Below are 19,242 nucleotides of genomic sequence, written 5' to 3'. Positions count from 1 at the left end.
TCTTCCCTGTCTCCTTCAATCTTCCTCTTCCTTCTTCCCTGTCTCCTTTAATCTTCCTCTTTCATCTTCTCTGTCTCCTTCAATCTTCCTCTTCCTTCTTCCCTGTCTCCTTCAATCTTCCTCTTCCTTCTTCCCTGTCTCCTTCAATCTTCCTCTTCCTTCTTCCCTGTCTCCTTCAATCTTCCTCTTCCTTCTTCCCTGTCTCCTTCAATCTTCCTCTTCCTTCTTCCTTGTCTCCTTCAATCTTCCTCTTTCATCTTCTCTGTCTCCTTCAATCTTCCTCTTCCTTCTTCCCTGTCTCCTTCAATCTTCCTCTTCCTTCTTCCCTGTCTCCTTCAATCTTCCTTCTTCCCTTCCTTCCTTCCTTCAATCTTCCTCTTCTTTCTCTCCTTCTCTACTCCACTTCCTTCTTCCCTTCCTTCATTCCTTCCTTCCTTCATTGCCATCTAAGGACCTATTGGCAAGAGTAATGGGTTTTATATTAGTTTATCTTCACTACAACCTTCAAACAACTCCTATAATCATCAATTTTGGCCATCAATCACCTTTTAACCAACCTCTTTTACCGTCATCGCTAATCACAAATGACCCTATTATAAGATCGTTCTACTAATCTAAGTATCAACAACGACTATCACTACTACGACTACTACTACTACTACTACTACTACTACTACTACCATTCTTTACTAATATTATGATCTCTTTTTAACCTCCGTCAGCTCCTTGGTCATCGTCGTCATTCATATCGTTCTCATCATTCATTTGTTCATCTGTTCTCTCTCTTTGGCATTGATGATTGTAGTCGTCCTCGTCATCGTCGTCTTCGTCATCATCAGCGGCCATGGGGTCAATAATATGGGACGCTTTCGCCTCCTACATCACCTATTTTCAAAGGCCAAAAATAGGAGATCAATCGGGTTCTAATTAGCGTTTTTTTAGGTTCATGGTACAGAAGGGTCAAACTCCACCAGGGTCATTAAACTACCCCTGGAAATGCCCCAAACGCTTCGAAAGCCTTGCCAGATATTGTCGAACTACCACCAGGGTCATTAAGCTACCCCTGGAAATGCCCAAAACGCTATGAAAGCCTTGCCAAATATTGTCAAACTACCACCAGGGTCATTAAGCTACCCCTGGAAATGGCCAAAACACTACGAAAGCCTTGCCAAATATGTGTGCTTAGGATGTGGCCCTGGGTCCCTTGATGGCTCGGCGCTCACTAAGGACACAAACACAGAGACCCAAGGCTGTAGAACACTCCTGGTGACCGCTGGGGCGTGAGGCGAGACGGGGAGATCCACACACCTTCCCCGAACCGATGATACCTCCTCCTCCCCCTCCTCCTCCTCCTCTTCCTCCTCCTCCTCCTCATCCCGGACGTCCTGGATCAGTGCGGGAGTAGAATAAAAGCTAATAGATGTTGCAGAAGGAGGAGGAAGAGGAGGAGGAGGAGATAACGAAATGGGGGATGGGAGGAAGTGAAGAGAGAGATGAAGGAGAAGATAAGAATAAGGGATGGAAAGAGGAGTAAAATGAGTGAAGAAAGAAGAGGAGTAAAAATAAGGGGAGGGATATAGAGAAGAAGAAGAAAAAGAAGAAAAATGGGGATGGAAGGAGAGGTAAAATGAACCGAAGGAGGAGGAGAAAAAAGAAGAGGGAAATAGGAAAGGGGAATGAAAGGAGGAGAAAAAGGAAGGGAAGAATGTAGAGAAAAAAAAGTAGGAAGAGAATAAGGAGGAAGAGAAGACGTGTATCGGCGCGTGGCAGATGTGAAGAGGGACAGGAGGAGGAGAAGAAGGAGGAGGAGGAGGAGGAGGAGGAGGAAGGCAAGCAGAGGACGTCCCCGGCTACGCTTCTCTGTGCCTCCTCTTCTTCTCTCCTCTTTCTTTCTTCCTTCTTTCAATAATTTTTCCTCCTTTTTGTATGTCATTTTATTCATTGCTTCCTCTCTTAAGCTCTCCATTATTCATTTGTGCTCCTCCTTCATTTGCTCTTGTGTTCCTTTTCCTTTATTTATTTTTCATTTTGAACTTATATATTTGTTTGGTAGCAGTAGTAGTATTAGTATTAGTAGTAGTAGTAGTAGTAGTAGTAATGGTAATAATAATAATGATAATAATAATAATAATAATAATAATAATAATAATAATAATAATAATAGTGAATTGAATATGATGATTAGAGTAGAACAAAATTTAATATGACAACTTAGAATACTAGTTCAGTAATCTCTCTCTCTCTCTCTCTCTCTCTCTCTCTCTCTCTCTCTCTCTCTCTCTCTCTCATTCTCCCTCTCATTCTCCTTCCATCCCTATGTCCCCCCCTCCCTCCCTCCCTCCCCCTCCCCCCCCTATTCACTACCTCATAACCGCGTAACACAGGATAGAAAGCTCATTTGATTAACGTTCCATTGTGACGAAAAAAAAACAAAGGGAATTTAAATGCAACACGAGCCCTTTCCCTTTTCCCTTTTCCCGCATTGTCATTACCTTATCGCCATCATTGTTGTTGTTGTTGTTGTTGTTGTGGTTGTTGTTGTTGTTGTTGTTGTTGTTGTTGGACTCTCACTCGCGCGTCACACAGGTTAGAAAAAGTAAAGGTGAGGTTGCGGGGGGGGTCGGGGGGAGGGGGGAGTGTGGTTGAGGTGCGCGTGGCCTCAGTACTCCTCTCCGTCACGTTGGTCCTTGGGGGTTGGGGGGGGGGGGTTAGTGAGCCAGAGGAAGCCCCCGCTCTTCTTTTTTTTCCCTTATTTTTCCTCTTTTTTCTTCTTTTCTGTCTTATTTTTTGTATTGGTGTTGTTGTTGCTATTGTTGTAGTGGTTGTTGTTGTTGTTGTTGTTGTCCTTCTCTTTCTTCTTTTCTTCCTCTTTTTCTTCTCCTTTTCTTCTCTTTGTCTTATTTTTTGTATTGTTGTTGTTGTTGTTGTTGTAGTGATTGTTGTTGTTGTCCTCTTTCTTCTTTTCTTCTTCTTTATCTTCTCCTTTTCTTCTTGTTTTCTTCTCTTTCTTCTTCTTTTCTTCTTTTCCTTCTCCTTTTTTCTTCTTTTCTTATTTTTCTTCTCTTTTCTTCTTTTTTCTTCTTTTTGTCTTGTTTTTTTGTATTGTTATTGTTGTTGTTATTTTTGTATTGTTGTTATTGTTGTTGTTATAGTCGTTATTGTTGTTGTCCTTCTTTCTTCTTTTCTTTTTTTTTCTTCTCCTTTTTTTCTTCTCTTCTTCTTTTCTTCGTTTTTGTCTTTCTTCTCTTTCTTCTTCTTTTCTTCTTTTCCTTCTCCTTTTTTCTTCTTTTTTCTTCTTTTTGTCATATTTTTTTGTATTGCTGTTGTTGTTGTTATTGTTGTAGTAGTCGTTGTTGTTGTTGTCCTTCTTCTCTTATCCTTTTCTTCTCCTATTTTATTATTTTTATTCTCCTTCGTCACTCTTTTGGGGAATTCGATGAGTAAGCTTTAGTGTTTTGTTTTATTTTATTTGTTTTGTTTTTGTTTTGTCTCCTTCTCTTTTCCAGGTGAGTTAATTGACGGGGGACTTACCTTGCTTAATCTCTCCTACTTACCCCTTTATCCGTGTTTTGTCACCTCTCTTTCTTCCTTCTTTGTCTTCGTTTTGTTTTTGTTTTTGGGATTTTTCTTGTTTTTTCTTGTTTTTTCTTCTTATTTTTTTATGGTTGTCTTCTTTGTGATTACCTATATTTTGCTTACCTCTTTATCCGCTCTCCTATTTTTCTTTATTTTCTTCGTTTGTTTTTAATTCTTTTTTTCTTCTACTCGCCTTTTTCTTCCTTCTTGTATTGTTGTTGTTGTTGTTGTTGTTGTTGTTGCTGCTGTTCTTGTTGACCTTCTTGACCTTCTTCTTCTTCTTCTTCTTCTTCGTATTCATCTTCTTCATCGTCTTCTTCTGCTTCTCCTTATTAATCTTATTCTTTTTTCTTCCTCTTCCTTTCTTTTTCTTCTTCTTCTTCTTCTTTTTCTCCTTCTTCTTCTTCTTCTTCTTCTTCGTATTCATCTTCTTCATCGTCTTCTTCTTCTTCTTCTCCTTCTTATTAATCTTATTCTTTTTTCTTCCTCTTCCTTTCTTCTTCTTCTTCTTTTTCTCCTTCTTCTTCTTCTCCTTTTTCTTCTTCTTCTTCCTTCTCCTCTTCCTCAGTTCCTATACGCCTAACGCTTTCTCCTTCTTCTTCTTCTCCTCCTTTTTCTTCTTCCTTCTCCTCTTCCTCACTTCCTGCACGCCTAACGTCTTCTTCTTCCTTCTTCTTCTTCTTCTTTTTCTTCTTCTTCCTTCTCCTCTTCCTCAGTTCCTATACGCCTAACGCTTTCTTCTCCTTCTTCTTCTCCTTTTTCTTCTTCTTCCTTCTCCTCTTCCCCTGTTCTTCTTCTTCTTCTCCTCCTTCTTCTTCTTCCTTCTCCCCTAATGTCTTCTTCTTCTTCTTCTTCTCCTTCTCCTTCTTCTTCTTCCTTCTCCTCTTCCCCTGTTCCTATTCGCCTACTGTCTTCTTCTTCTTCTTCTTCTCCTTCTCCTTCTTCTTCTTCCTTCTCCTCTTCCCCTGTTCCTATTCGCCTACTGTCTTCTTCTTCCTTCTTCTTCTCCTTCTCCTTCTTCTTCCTTCTCCTCTTCCCCTGTTCCTATTCGCCTACTGTCTTCTTCTTCCTTCTTCTTCTCCTTCTCCTTCTTCTTCTTCCTTCTTCTTCTCCTTCTCCTTCTTCTTCTTCCTTCTCCTCTTCCCCTGTTCCTATTCCCGTAATGTTTTCTTCCTGTTCTTAGATTATCAATATTCATTCACTCACTTCCTCTCTCACCAGGTATTTCATTCATCCATCCACTCACCTTTTTTTACTCATTTCGCCTTTCATTCTTCATCTTCCTCACTGTTTAATTTAGTTGCGTTCCTTCGTTCTTTTTGTTTTTTGTTTTGTTTTTTGTTTTTTGTTTTGTCATAAAATTTCAGTCTTTCCTCATTTTTATTTTTTTATATATTTTTTTCTTTCTTTCACAAACCTGCTCCCTTACGTCTTACTTCTCAGCATTACTCGTTACTCACTACTCCTCCTCCTCCTCCTCCTCCTCCTCCTGTTTGTCCTTGATCTTGACTTCCAGGATGCTTACACTTACAACATTCTTTCTTCTTCTTCTTCTTTTCTTCTTCTTCTTCTTCTTTTTCTTCTTTGTTAGCTTTATTTTTATTATTATTATTATTATTATTATTATTATTATTATTATTATTATTATTATTATTATTATTATTATTATTATTATTATTATTATTATCATTCTCTCTCTCTCTCTCTCTCTCTCTCTCTCTCTCTCTCTCTCTCTCTCTCTCTCTCTCTCTCTCTCTCTCTCTCTCTCTCTCTCTCTCTCTCTCTCTCTCTCTCTCTCTCTCTCTCTCTCACACACACACACACACACACACACACATATATATATCCGGTACAGGCGGTTACTAGTGTTATCTTTTTTTTTTCCACCTGGTGTCGACTCCACACGTGTCGACGGGGAGGAGGAGGAGGAGGTGGAGGAGGAGGAGGAGGAGAAACAAAAAAGAAAGACCTCGTTCAGACTCCTTATGTAATTTGAATGAAGAAGAAATAAGTAGACAATGAGATGAAAAATAAAGAAGAAGAAAAAAAAAAAGAAGGAGAAGACGCATTTTCCTCGTATAATATTACTTCACTTCCTCTTTATTTGTTAACATCTTTTTCCCACATTTTTTTTTCTGCTTTTTTTAGATTTATTTTCCCTGTTCCTGACACGATCACTTACTGGTTTATGTTTGTCTGTTGTTGTTTGTTTGTGCTCTGTGTGTGTGTGTGTGTGTGTGTGTGTGTGTGTGTGTGTGATATCGTTTTCCTCGTTTGTTGTTTCCGGTGACCCATTCTCTCTCTCTCTCTCTCTCTCTCTCTCTCTCTCTCTCTCTCTCTCTCTCTCTCTCTCTCTCTCTCTCTCTCTCTCTCTCTCTCTCTCTCTCTCTCTCTCTCTCTCCAAAGAAAACTCTCCACCATGTCCTACTTTCTCTTACATCCGCAGAGAGAGAGAGAGAGAGAGAGAGAGAGGGGGGTGGGGGTAAGTAAGTTCCAATATCCCACCTTACGCTTGTCTGAAATGGTTGAATTCCCCACCGATATTTTTTTTTCTTTTTTACGTCTCATCTTCGTGTTTCCCCAAATGAGGAAGACGGAAGTGCGCGGAGGAGGAGGAGGAGGAAGAGGAGGAGGAGGAGGAGGAGGAGGGGGAGGTAAATGATGGTGATGATGATGATAATTGAAAAAAAGAAGAAAGAAGAAGATAAAGCAAAAGATGAAAAAAAAGAAGATCAAGAAAACAAAGAAACGGCAGAAGAAAGAGGGGAGAAGGAGCATAAGAAACTAAGAAAAAAGAAAATGGGAAGGAAGAATAAAATAAAGCAAAAGAAGAAAAGGAAATGATAAAAACACAAGATAAAGATAGAGAAGACAATGATGATAAAGAGGGAAGAAGGAGCATAAGGAACTAAGAAAAAAGAAAATGAGGAGGAAGAAGAAAATAAAGCAAAAGAAGAAAAGGAAATGATAAAAACACAAGATAGAGAAGCATAAAATTCAAACGAAGACAAGAAACAGGCCAATAGTTCTCAAGAATCCACGTGGGAAAAGCCAGGAAAACCCCATCTTGGTCTGACCCCATTCACCCACGTCGCATATTTTCTCTGCATGGCTACACTTCAATTCCTTTTGGACCATATTCTCAAACCCTTCGCCACTTACACCCTCACATTTGACAGGGTTTTTGAAGGGGCATTGGGCATTTCCAGAGGTACATTTATGACCCTGGGGATAGTTTGACCCCTCTTCTGTACCTTAAACGTGAAAAACACCCATGGAAACTGGATTAAACTCCATTTTAGCCTTTGGAAATAGATGACATGAGAGGGGGAAGCGTCTGAGAATACCGACCTTTGTTCCTTCCACGGCTCCTCGACGCTCTAGATTTGCATGCCGGACCCGTGTGTTTCCTTCTGGAGGTGGCGGGGTGACGAGGCAGGGACGGGAGGCACACGGGTAGGCTGGGGTGACTGGGGTGAGTGGTGGGGACGTGGGCAGGTTGATGTAAGGGGTGATGCCGGGGTGAGGGTGAAGCGAGGGGGTGGTGTCGTTGGGGCCGGTCAGCTGGCAGTGCATACATAAGTGAGGGTCCCGCGTGTCCTCCCTCACTCAGTGCTCAGCGAGGCGTCAGGATAAAGAGCAGCCATCCAGACACCACTCGAAGGCCGCACTTGCTCTCCCTGTGTGTTTGTGTGGGTCCGTGTGTGTGGTGGTGTTTCCTGACTTCGTATCATCTGTGTCCTACGAAGAGGTGGGTTGGAATCTCTTACTACCTGTTTGTTTGTTTTTATGTTTTATCTGCCCCTTACGCACTTGTAGGACCATATTTTTAAACATTTCTGGGGCCAAGAACACGTAATTTACTAGTCTTCCGTGGGAGTTTAGGGCATTTCCAGGGGTACTTTTATGACCCTAGTGGTCGTCTGAGCCTTCTTCTGTACCGTGAACTTAAAAAAACACTCATTAGAATTCGATTAACCTCCTTTTTGGGCTTTGGAAATAGTTGGTGTAAGGGGTGGGAGCATCTGACAATACCAACCGTAGTCTCCTTGTGTGTCTGTGTGTGTGTGTGTGTGGTGGTGATCTCTGGGTTTGCCACACTCGTATCTTCTAGTGGACGAAACGAAGGTAGGTTGAATCTCTTATGCTACCTGTTGCTTTTGATCTTATAAGTCATTTGCGTCACTGAAGGAGTTTGTTTGTGTGTGTGTGTGTGTGTGTGTGTGTGTGTGTGGGGGGGTGGGTTGGTTGGAATCACATATTATACCTTTTTTTATTATTTAGCCGCCTCATATGTCTCCTCCAGAAAGCGAATTAGAGACGAGTCATACTGATAGACAGCTTACACGTACTTGTTCTTGTTGGTGTAATGCTTGTTCATCATCATGCCTCCACACCTGTTTGTTCATCATTGTCCTGTTTATCACTGTTCATTATCTTTACTCGTGTCCTGTTTGTTAATTATTCTACCTCCACACCTGTCTGTTTATCACCGTCCTGTCTGTCATTGTTTATTTTCGTTTACTAGAGTCCTGTTTGGTTATTATCGTACCCACACTTCTTTATTTTTCATCATCCTGTCTATCAGTATTTTCGTTGACTGGTGTCCTGTTTGCTTATTATCGTACCCACACTTCTTTATTTTTCATCATCCTGTCTATCATTATTTTCCTTTACTAGTGTCCTGTTTATATATCATTGTACCCCAACAACTGTTTCTTCGTCATCGTCGGTACCTCGTTGCTGGGGTTGTTGCGCCCAGACGAGTACCCGTGGCGTCATCCCCTCGGAATCCGGGTCGATCTGGGCACTGGTCGGGGTGGGTCGGGGCAGGGCAGACGCAGCACGCCCCGACACGCCCACCCCGGTGCTCATCCTCCCCCGCCGGCTGGTCCTAAAATGGGAAGGTGTGCAGCGGTGACCCGGATGTTACCCTCAACCTGGTCCCGCTGATGCCCACCGCAACAACCAAACCGCGACTTCAACTCAATCGCAACCTCATCCCAATCGCAACCTCTACCCAATCGCAACCTCACCCCAACCGCATCTTCAACCTAAACTTAACCCAACCTCAACCTCAACCTCAACCCAACCGCATCCTCAACCCAACCTCAATCTCAACCTCAAACCAACCTCAATCTCAACCCAACCTCACCCTCAACCTCAACACAACCCCAACTTCAACCCAACCTCAACCCAACCTCATCTTCAACCCAACCTCAACCCAAACGCATCCTCAACCCAAACTTAACCCCAACCCAACCGTAACCTCAACCCAACCTCAGCCACCCTCAACCCAACCTCAACCAACCTCAACCTAACCTCAACCAACATCAACCTCAATCCAACGTCAACCCAACCGCAACCTCACCGAACCGCACTTCCCCCGTTTTGAAAATCTCTATTAATTGTTGCTTCACTCGGCCAGAAATCTTGATACTTCTTATTATACTTCATTTATCACATCGTCTATCGCTCCTGCCTTTGTCTGTCTGATGCGTAAATGCACTGATCGCGGTTAAGGCTCGAGGGAACGGCGAGGGAATACCAATGACCATGGTGGTGAAGATGAGTCAGCCGTGAAGGTCTTGGTGTGTGCCGCCCTGTGAATGGTGAGAGCATCCTTCCTTCTCGACTTGCTGAGGGTCATATCTTTAACCGCTTCGACGCCCCAGCACACACATTATTTGACAAGGCTTTCGTAGGAGTCGTGGTTCTTTCCATGTGTAGTTGTGTGCCCCTGGTGGTAGTCTGACGAAGCTTCTGTACCGTGAACGTGAAAAGCACTCATGAGACCCGATTAATCTCCTTTTTTGGTACACACAGTTGACAAGGCTTTCGTAGGAGTTGTGGGTCTTTCCATGTGTAGTTGTGTGCCCCTGGTGGTAGTCTGACGAAGTTTATGTACCATGAACGTGAAAAGCACACTTGAGAACAGGATCACTCTCCGTTTTTTGGTCTCCTATAATTCCTTCCCCTTCTGTCTCTCTCCGGCATATGGCCTCAGATGTTGCGCCGACTAAATGAAACTTTCCAACTTTCTGATTTTTGGCCTTTGGAAAGAGTTGATTTGAGAGGCGGAAGCGTCTAATACCGATCATTATAATTATTAGATCCTTCCCAGTAGCCAAACCATAACAAAAGCGAGATGGAGCGGAAAGAAAACACAACAGAAGTAAGGAAAAAAAATAGAAATAGATATCAACCCCCACAGAAAATGTTAGATATGCGTATACCGTGTTATTTTCCTTCCTATCCTTGACCCGGCGTTACGCAAACCATGAAAAGAACCAGATGGAGCGGAAAGAAAACACAACAGAAGTAAGGAAAAAAAATATAAACAGATATCAACCCCCACAGAAAAGTATAGAATTGCGTATACCGTGTTATTTTCCTTCCTATCCTTGACCCGGCGTTACGCAAACCATGACAAGAATCAGATAGAGTGGAAAGAAAACACACAAGAAGTAAGGAAAAAAAATATAAACAGATTTCAACCCCCGCAGAAAAGTATAGGATTGCGTATACCGTGTTATTTTCCTTCCTATCCTTGACCGGCGTTACGCAAACCATGTCAAGAGCGAGATGGAGGAGAAAGAAAACACAAAAGAAGACAAAAAGAGGTTCAGTTAGTAACACCACGGAAAGATAATTAATAGGATTGCGTATCATGTCATTTCCCCTCCTAGCCTTCCCTTGTCTTACTTTACTCTTCCTATCCTTTTCCTTTCCTTCAGTTCCACTCTATCCTTGGCATCCTTTCCTTTTCCTTCCTTTTTAGATCTTACCTTTTTTTATCCTTCCTTTCCCTTCCTCCTCCCTTCCCTTCTAGACCTTATCTTTTCTGCCCTTCTTTCCCTTCCTCCTCCCTTCCCTTCCAGACCTTAGCTTTTTTTACCCTTCCTTCCCTTCCTCCTCCCTTCCCTTCTAGACCTTACCTTTTTTTACCCTTCCTTCCCTTCCTCCTCCCTTCCCTTCTAGACCTTACCTTTTTCTACCCTTCCTTCCCTTCCTCCTCCCTTCCCTTCTAGACCTTACCTTTTTCTACCCTTCCTTCCCTTCCTCCTTCCTTCCCTTCTCGACCTTACCTTTTCTACCATTCCTTCCCTTCCTCCTTCCTTCCCTTCTAGACCTTACCTTTTCTATCATTCCTTTCCCTTCCTCATCCCTTCCCTTCCCTTTGTCTGCCATTCCTATTTTTTCCGCACCTTACCCTACTCCCTCCCTCCCTTCCTTTTAACGCAACGCTTCGCCAACCATACGCAATGAGACAGGTGTAAAGCGTATTAAGTTAGATAAAAAAAAATAATGCAACTTGGCAAACAGAAAAAAGTAATAGTGAGGCTCGTGAAGCGTACTCAGGTAGATAAAAAAAAATTATAATAAACTTTGACAACAGAAAAAGTACAAGTAAGGTTTGTTTTTTAGATTTTTTTTTTTTTTTTTTTTTTTTTTTTTTTTACGCCGCAGCTTGTTGAAGTGTTTAAAACGAACGGACAGCGATAGACAAATGCCTCACTTATGTTTCTAGTTGTTGCTGTTGTTATTGTTGTTGATGTTGTTGTTGTTGATGTTGTTCGGAGAGGCATTTCCTCCTCGTAAAAATAAATATACCTTGACACGCTCCCTTGGTCTTGAGGAAAGGGAACGTGCTTTTGTTGTTGTTGTTGTTGTTGTTGTTGTTGTTGCTGTTGTTGTCAGTCGTCCTCCGAAATACAACGCTGAGTGACTTAATACGCGTCAAAACACACACACACACACACACACACACACGTCACCCTACCTCCACCCCCCCCACCCCACCTGAACCACCACCACCACCTCCCCCTCCCCTCCACTCACCCCGCACACCACCACCACGACCCTCATCCCACCAACTGCTCACTTCCTCTGTCCTATCCCACTCAAGAGAGATTCAGAGAGAGTGTCTTGGAAAACCCGTCCTTGTTCAACTTTACTGGAAGGACGTAACTCTCACCCTTCACACGTAGGAGGAGGAGGAGATAGAGGAGGAGGAGGAGGAGGAGAGTGGGCGTAGGTGCTGGTGACATCAGGTGTGGCATGAGTGATGGTATGGGTGCGTGGCGTAAGGTATGTGGCTTGAGGATGGCGTCAGTGCGGTGTGGTGCAGGCGTAGGAGTCACTGTTGGCGTGGGCGTGGATGTAAAGGATGTACAGAGGAGTGAGTGAGTACTTAGCTGTTAAAGGGTCAAACATATCGTCACTTAAGCGCACATAGCTGACAAGGCTTTCATCGGAGTTTGGGGCATTTCCAGGGGTAGCTTTATGACCCTTCTGATTGACAAGGCTTTCATTAGAGTTTGGGGCATTTCCAGGGGTAGCTTTATGACCCTTCTGGTTGACAAGGCTTTCATTGGAGTTTGGGGCATTTTCAGGGGTAGCTTTATGACCCTTCTGGTTGACGAGGCTTTCATCGGAGTTTGGGGCATTTCCAGGGGTAGCTTTATGACCCTTCTGGTAGACAAGCCTTTCACTGGAGTTTGGGGCATTTCCAGGGGTAGCTTTATGACCCTTCTGGTTGACAAGGCTTTCGTCGGAGTTTGGGGCATTTTCAGGGGTAGCTTTATGACCCTTCTGGTAGTCAAGCCTTTCATTGGAGTTTGGGGCATTTCCAGGGGTAGCTTTATGACCCTTCTGGTAGACAAGCCTTTCATTGGAGTTTGGGGCATTTCCAGGGGTAGCTTTATGACCCTTCTGGTAGACAAGCCTTTCATTGGAGTTTGGGGCATTTCCAGGGGTAGCTTTATGACCCTTCTGGTAGACAAGGCTTTCATCGGAGTTTGGGGCATTTCCAGGGGTAGCTTTATGACCCTTCTGGTAGACAAGCCTTTCATTGGAGTTTGGGGCATTTCCAGGGGTAGCTTTATGACCCTTCTGGTAGTCTGATCCTTCCTCTGCTCCGTGAACCTGAGGAAACACTCATAAGAACTCGACTGACCTCCTTTATGAGACTTTGGAATTAGTTGATGTGAGTGATGGAAACGTTTTACAGTGTGTGATGTGTGGGTGGATGTATGGGGTGAGTTAAGAATAAGAGGATGTGCAAAGTATAGTGTGAGAAGTGAGTGTTTGGGAGTTTAAGGAAAGGTTCGTATAGGGGGATGTGTGGGTGGGTGTAAGGGGTGAGGAAGGGAGAGTTGAATGTACGAGAAAATGAAGGAAAGAAAAGAAGCTTGAATGAAGAGAGGAAGAAAGAGAAAATGAAGGAAGAGTAAAGAAGAAAAGAATGGAAGAGAGAGAGAGGAGAAAGATAAAAAAAATAATACTAATAAAAAAAATGATGCAGTAAAAAATATATACACGTAGTTACATAGAAGTGAGTGAGTGGGGTTTAAAGAAAGATGCATTAGTGGGGAGGACCTGTAGATGGGTACCGTATAGAGATGGGGTGAGTAAATTAAGAATAGAAGGGTGTGCAGAGCGGAAGGTGAGTGCTTTGGGGGGTAAAGGAAAGGAGCGTAAGGGGGTGAATGTGTGGGTAGGTGTATGAGGTACGTTAAGGATAGGGAGATGTGCAGAGGAATGAGTGAGTATTTGGGGGTAAAATAGAAAGGTCCATATAGGGAGGAGGATGTGTGGGTGGGTATATGAGGTTAGTTAAGGATAGAAGGGTGTGCAGAGCTAAGAGTGAGTTCTTTGGTGGTTTAAGGAAAAGGTCCGTAGGGAAGGATGTGTGGGTAGGTATAAGGGGTGGTTTAGGGTGAGTGGATTCTGTCTTTCGTAGGTGTCAAAGGCCAAAGGGTGGAGGATGGGTGGAAGGGATTTAGGCGTAAGGGTGAGTGAGTTTTGTCTGCGTAAGTGTCAAAATCCAAAGGGTGGAAGATGGGTGGAAGGGATGTGGAGGATAGGTGGAAGGGATTTGGGCGTAAGGGAGAGTGAGTTCTGTCTTCGTAAGTGTCAAAGCCCAAAGAAGAGTGGACGGAGGGTGGAAGGGATGTTGGCGTGAGGGTTGATTAGAGGAAAGAAAGGGAGGTTATATTCTTCATTTCCCTTCACCGTTTAAGAAATCTAATGTTTAAGAGGTTACAATGTAGCATTTCCTGTTGTTTGTGTTCGCGGTCTTGCAATGGTTTATGTTTTGATTTCTAAATGTTTCCTTAACTATTTACATGTTCTATCTGCCTACCTGTCTATCTATGTATATCTATTTATCTACCTGTTCCTACCCATCATTTTTCTATCCAGCAATATTTTTTCCTTTATTAATCTATCTGTCTCTCTACATCTCTATTTATCTACCGATCTATCTACCTACTTACTTATCAACCTACCTATATTTCTTTCTATTCATCTATTTACCTCTTATCTCACAATCTTTATCTATCTATCTATACGTACTAATCTATCTGCATATCTGTTTAACTCTACATACCTATCAACCTTTTAATCCATCTGTTTAGTATCTCTTATCTCACAATCTCTATCTATATAAATGTCTGTATATCTACCTATCTAGCTACCTATTTATCAACTTCTCTATCCATCTACGTATTTGTCTCTCTCATACCCCCTTCCTCCCAGCAGACATGTCGGGCAGGTCAGCGGTGGCAATGGCCGTGGTGGTGCTGGTGCTGGTGGCCGGGGTGAGGGGGGGAACACGTCTAGGGGACTGTACCCACAACCTCCATTGCGGCCCCGAATCCTGCTGCCTCGTGGGTGAGTAACAGTAGTAGTAGTAGTTGTAGCAGTAGTAGTAGTAGGAAAAAACAGGAGTTAGGTGTGTGTGCATGTTTTAGTAGCAGCAGCAGTAGTAGTAGTAGCAGTTGTAGTAGTAGTAGTAGTAGTAGTAGTAGTAGTAGTAGTAGGAGGAGGAGGAGGAGGAGGAGGAGGAGAAGTATAATGATCTGCCTATTTAATATGTCTGTTTATCTATGTGTGTGTGTGTGTGTGTGTGTGTGTGTTGCAGGATGTGGTTATTAATATTTATCTGTTTATCTACTTACCTGTCTACCTGTGCGTGCGTGTGTGTGTTGCAGGTTTCATGAGGTACAGCATCCCGACCTGCTTGGCGCTCGGGGATGTCGGGTCGTTCTGCAACCCCGCCGAGCCCTCCTCCCGCACCCTGCACTACCCCAACGACATCCAGGTGAGTGATGCATTATATTTACTCCTTGGTCCATATTCTTAAACGTATCTCTCTCCCAACGACATCCGCATGAGTTCTACATATCATTCACTCCTAGGTCCATATTGTTAAACGTCTCGGGCACCCACTACGACTGTCTTTCAAGGCTACAGAGATCAACCGGGTATTCATGGGTCCATATTCTTAATTAAACGTACCGGGCTCCCTCCCACTACGCCTCTTCCAATGCCACAGAGAAGTTAACCAGGTATTCATGAGTGGGTGATTTTTCCCGTGCAAGATGCTTAAGTCGGATAGAACTATCGCTCGGATCGGAAAACGGCATAGCTGGGCGTTATCGCGATAAGTTATCGCGTTACTTTATCGCTGATAACAAAATCGGGTTATTGGCCATCTACTACTTTTTTATATAAATATCGGTATCTTCGTTACTTTTGTAACAAAACCAGCGATAATCGCTACTTTTTTCCGCCTCAGAAAAAAAAACGTTGTCTCCTCCCTACTGCGCATGCGTGGCCCGGGCGCCCGGTGTTGTATGAAAAAACTTCGGGGTATGAAATATGTTCGGTGAAGAGATTTCATACTTAGATCACAACATTAAAACACTAGGTTATTTTTTTTGTTAGACTCACAAACCACTATATCAAAGAGAAAAATAATTTAACTTTGCCCCAAAAATGATTATTCACTGCCTGAAATTTGTGATCCCGTTGTAAAGAGCGCAAACAGAGACCAGCGGCTTGTCTTAGCATGTGGCGCGTGGCCTCTCAGCTGCGTCTGAGTGACGGAGTGAATGCCAGTGTTCCGGTTCCCAGTGCTTCAGTGCTTCTTTACTGAAGTGACTGTTGAAGTGTTAATGGTGATCAGTAAGAATACCTGAATAAGTAGTGATGGCCCAGTTCACAAGAGACCAGTGTTTGTAAACAAAAGCTCCAGCTTTTGACGGTGGGAGCGGCAAACAATACAACACTGGTTCTGGCGTTTCTGGTATTACCGTCCATATGTACGTGTCAACGTGTGGTTTTCAGGTTTTGTAAGTTTTCAAAAATATAGATAATGAAAATTTGAATTCATCTATGGTTTTTTTTTATTTGAAATATCAATATAGTATCGTTTTCGCCTATCGGACTTATCGCTAGCTAGTATCGGAATTGTGAATTTATATCGGGTATCGGTTATCGCCTATATTTGTGTCTCAAGTTAACGAATATTGGTTATCACCGATAAGGTTTTCCATTATCAGTTATCGGGTATCGGGAATAAGGTTTTCTGTTTTCTGGCGAGATAGGTCGAGTTTGTTTTTTTCATTCCATAAAGATAATTAAGTTTAACTCCCGTATATTTATGACGAGAGGTTTTGCCTGTAAATATTTATATGTGTTTTTCTTATCTCTCTATCTATTTATTGTTATCTGTCTGTGTGTCTACCTATCTACTGATCTATCTATCGTTATATATAATCTGTGCATGTATTAGGTCCACTTTTGTTTATTATTTATATCAATGACTTAGATACAGAAATTAGTAGTGATGTTAGTAAATTTGCAGATGATACCAAGATCGGTAGGGTAATTGAGTTGGATCAAGACGCTTGTATTCTCCAAGGTGAACTCAACAGATTGTATGACTAGGCGGATGAATGGCAGATGGAGTTCAATGTAGGGAAGTGCAGTATTCTGAGTGTAGGTAGGAACAACCCCTTACATAACTATTGCTTAAATGACACTCTCATAAGCAGGTCTGGGTGCGAGAGGGATTTAGGGGTCTTAGTGAGCTCTGATCTCCGTCCAAGGGCACAATGCATTCAAGCTAGAAATCGAGCAAATAGGGTACTGGGATTTATTTCAAGGAGCGTAAGCAACAGAAGCACCGAAGTCTTCCTCAAACTATATTTAGCATTAGTTAGACCTCATCTTGACTATGCGGTTCAGTTCTGGTCACCCTACTATAGAATGGATATCAAAATGTTAGAATCGGTGCAGAGGAGGATGACTAAGATGATTCAGGGGTTGAGAAACTTGCCATACGAGGAAAGACTCAAACAGTTAAACTTGCATTCTCTAGAAAGGCGAAGGGTGCGTGGAGACATGATCGAGGTTTATAAATGGATGAAGGGCTTTAATAAGGGAGACATTCATAAGGTTTTGTTGGTAAGAGAACCGGGTAGACACGAAGTAATGGGTTTAAACTGGATAAATTCAGATTCAACAGGGACATAGGCAAAAATTGGTTTACAAATAGGGTGGTGGATGAGTGGAATAGGCTTAGCAGTCACGTGGTGAGTGCCAATACAATTGTCACATTCAAAAATAGATTAGATTAATTCATGGACAGCGATATTAGGTGGGGTTAGATACACGGGAGCTTAGTGTCAAAGGAGCTGCCTCGTACAGGCCTACCGGCCTCTTGCAGACTCCTACGTTCTTATGTTCTTATGTTCTTATGTATGTACCCATCGATCTATTTGTCCTTCTGTCTTCATATCTCTTTGTCTATTTAGCTGTTTATATCTTTCTATGTATCTTTTTTTTTTCTATCCTATCCATTTATTTACCTGTCTATCTCTCTATACATCCATTTATCATCTACCTATCCCTCTATCAATCTATATATCTGTGTTTCTACTAAGAGTCCATCCTGTTCTTTCCCAGGTGGTGCTCGAGGAGGCTTACTTCGGCATGTGCCCCTGCCGCTCTGGCCTCGAGTGTGTCAATAGGGTGTGCCGTGAGCCGGAGCCTGCCACGGACGCTACTCCCTCCATCGAGGCCAACAGCCTCAACTCTGAGAACGACTATTGACTGGAGAACCGAACTGGACCCAAATGGACCCAGACAACCCTCAGGTTCCCCGTTATTTATTAGGACAAACTGTAAACTATTCCCTTCGCAGTGTAGTTCCTGTTTCTTCTTATCTCTGAGTAGTTCACGAGTTAGGTCCATGGCGCCCGGTATCTGCAAGCTTCTAATAGGAATCCATCTTAGCTGTGCAGTTGTATGTTTAGTTTGTTGGTCAGCTTATCACGTTAATATATCCAGCTTCTTATAAGACGAGGTTGTAGTCGTTAGCTGGGCAGTTGGCTGATTACTTTGTTGGTCAGCTCACCACATTACTATATCAAGCTTCTTAATAATCGTTTTAATCGTGGGTTGAGTGACCGTCTGTTTGGTGTGTTGGCGCGGCGAGGTGAGGTGGGCGTGGCAGGAGCTTGGGAGGGCAATGCTTCCCGAGAAATCCTGCCGTGTTGATTTTAGTGACCCGTCCTATTTGATCAACTGTACGTGTGTGTGTGTGTGTGTGTGTGTGTGTGTGTGTGTGTGTGTGTGTGTGTGTGTGTGTGTGTGTGTGTGTGTGTGTGTGTGTTAACTTAGTATTCCGTCTTTTTTATCTATTCTTCTTAGTTGATGAATTTTACTTTTTCTTCCAGTCTATCTGTCTGTTTACCTATCTATCTGTCTATCCATATTTTTTTTGTCTCCTTAAAGTGATACTCTAATTGTTTGTTTCTTTGTTTATTTATCTATTTATATGTTTGTTTGTTTCATTTTTTTTCGTCATTTTTTTTTAAAGGTTTTCGATTTTGTTTTGTTGCTTATCACAATCTCTGTAGTTTGTTTGTTTTTTACTTATTAATATCATCACCGAATGCCACTGTTTGTTTTTGTGTTTGTCTGTGTTTGATATCACTTTCTCTCCTCAGTATAAGGTAGTATTCTATTTCTGTTGTTTATTGCATTAACTTTCCTTCCTTACCATTATTGTTGAATGCATTAGCTTTCTGTTGTGCCTTGTGTTGATTTGATGTAATATGTCTTTGCGTTGTAGTATAGTAGTTGTTGTTATTGATGGGTAAGGGTGAGCATAAGTCTGTCTTACCCCGAATTTCCCTTTTATTAATTAAGAGGGAAGAAACGTATTATTACCAAACCCTTGTCACATGAGGAACAGTTATTTTATTATTACTTATCTTATTTGTTTTTATTTTTACTCTTTCTTATTTTTGCACATTCTGTTTTTATCTTTTATTTACCTCATGTGACTCTGGTTTGAATTTCTCGTGTGTGTGTGTGTGTGTGTGTGTGTGTGTGTGTGTGTGTGTGTGTGTGTGTGCGCAAGACAAGCATATGATTAATTATATACCAAAGACGGTGCCCTGAGGAGAATAAGTCAACATGTTAGGTACTATATGTGTATTTTTTTAATTATATACCTGTTGTAAAATAAAATATAGACCATGTAATATTTTCCCATCCGTTGTTTTTGTCTTCACACACATATACAGCTTTCGCCTCTCACATCAAGTATTTCCAAAGGCCAGAAAAGAAGGTCAATCGGGTTCTTATTAGTGTATTGTAGGTTCATGGTGCAGAAGAAGGGTCAAACTACCACCAGGGTCATAAAACTACCCCTGGAAATGCCCCAAACTGCCGACGAAAGCCTTGTCATGTGGGCTTGGGCGCCGAAAACGAAAACTCGACGAAAAAAAGCCTTGATCACTCTGTCAGATAGAAGGCTCGTTAGTAGGGAAGGATATATTATGATTTTGATGAATAACGAAGGGA

The 19,242-nt window shown here is 42.4% G+C and overlaps 1 protein-coding gene across 1 annotated transcript; it reads left to right on the top strand.

Moving 5' to 3' along the window:
- Window positions 1–6,638: 6,638 nt before the first annotated feature.
- On the top strand, window positions 6,639–18,930 carry LOC126983006 (astakine-like). Its single transcript, XM_050835413.1, has 4 exons — window positions 6,639–7,327; window positions 14,122–14,253; window positions 14,574–14,683; window positions 17,335–18,930. Exons 2-4 carry the CDS (start codon window positions 14,124–14,126, stop codon window positions 17,479–17,481), a joined length of 387 nt encoding a protein of 128 aa, XP_050691370.1. The 5' UTR covers window positions 6,639–7,327; window positions 14,122–14,123; the 3' UTR covers window positions 17,482–18,930.
- The last annotated feature ends 312 nt before the right edge of the window (window positions 18,931–19,242 follow it).

The sequence above is a fragment of the Eriocheir sinensis genome, chromosome 52, assembly GCF_024679095.1.
Source record: "Eriocheir sinensis breed Jianghai 21 chromosome 52, ASM2467909v1, whole genome shotgun sequence".
Taxonomy (NCBI): Eukaryota; Metazoa; Arthropoda; class Malacostraca; order Decapoda; family Varunidae; genus Eriocheir; species Eriocheir sinensis.
This window is presented reverse-complemented; position numbering and strand designations above follow the sequence as displayed.

Bases quoted from the DNA above. Each gene is read 5' to 3' on its own strand.
- LOC126983006 (XM_050835413.1), top strand. From the start codon at position 14,124: ATGTCGGGCAGGTCAGCGGTGGCAATGGCCGTGGTGGTGCTGGTGCTG. The intron at 14,254-14,573 runs GTGAGTAACAGT...TGTGTGTTGCAG, and splicing joins CGAATCCTGCTGCCTCGTGG to GTTTCATGAGGTACAGCATC. The intron at 14,684-17,334 runs GTGAGTGATGCA...GTTCTTTCCCAG, and splicing joins ACTACCCCAACGACATCCAG to GTGGTGCTCGAGGAGGCTTA.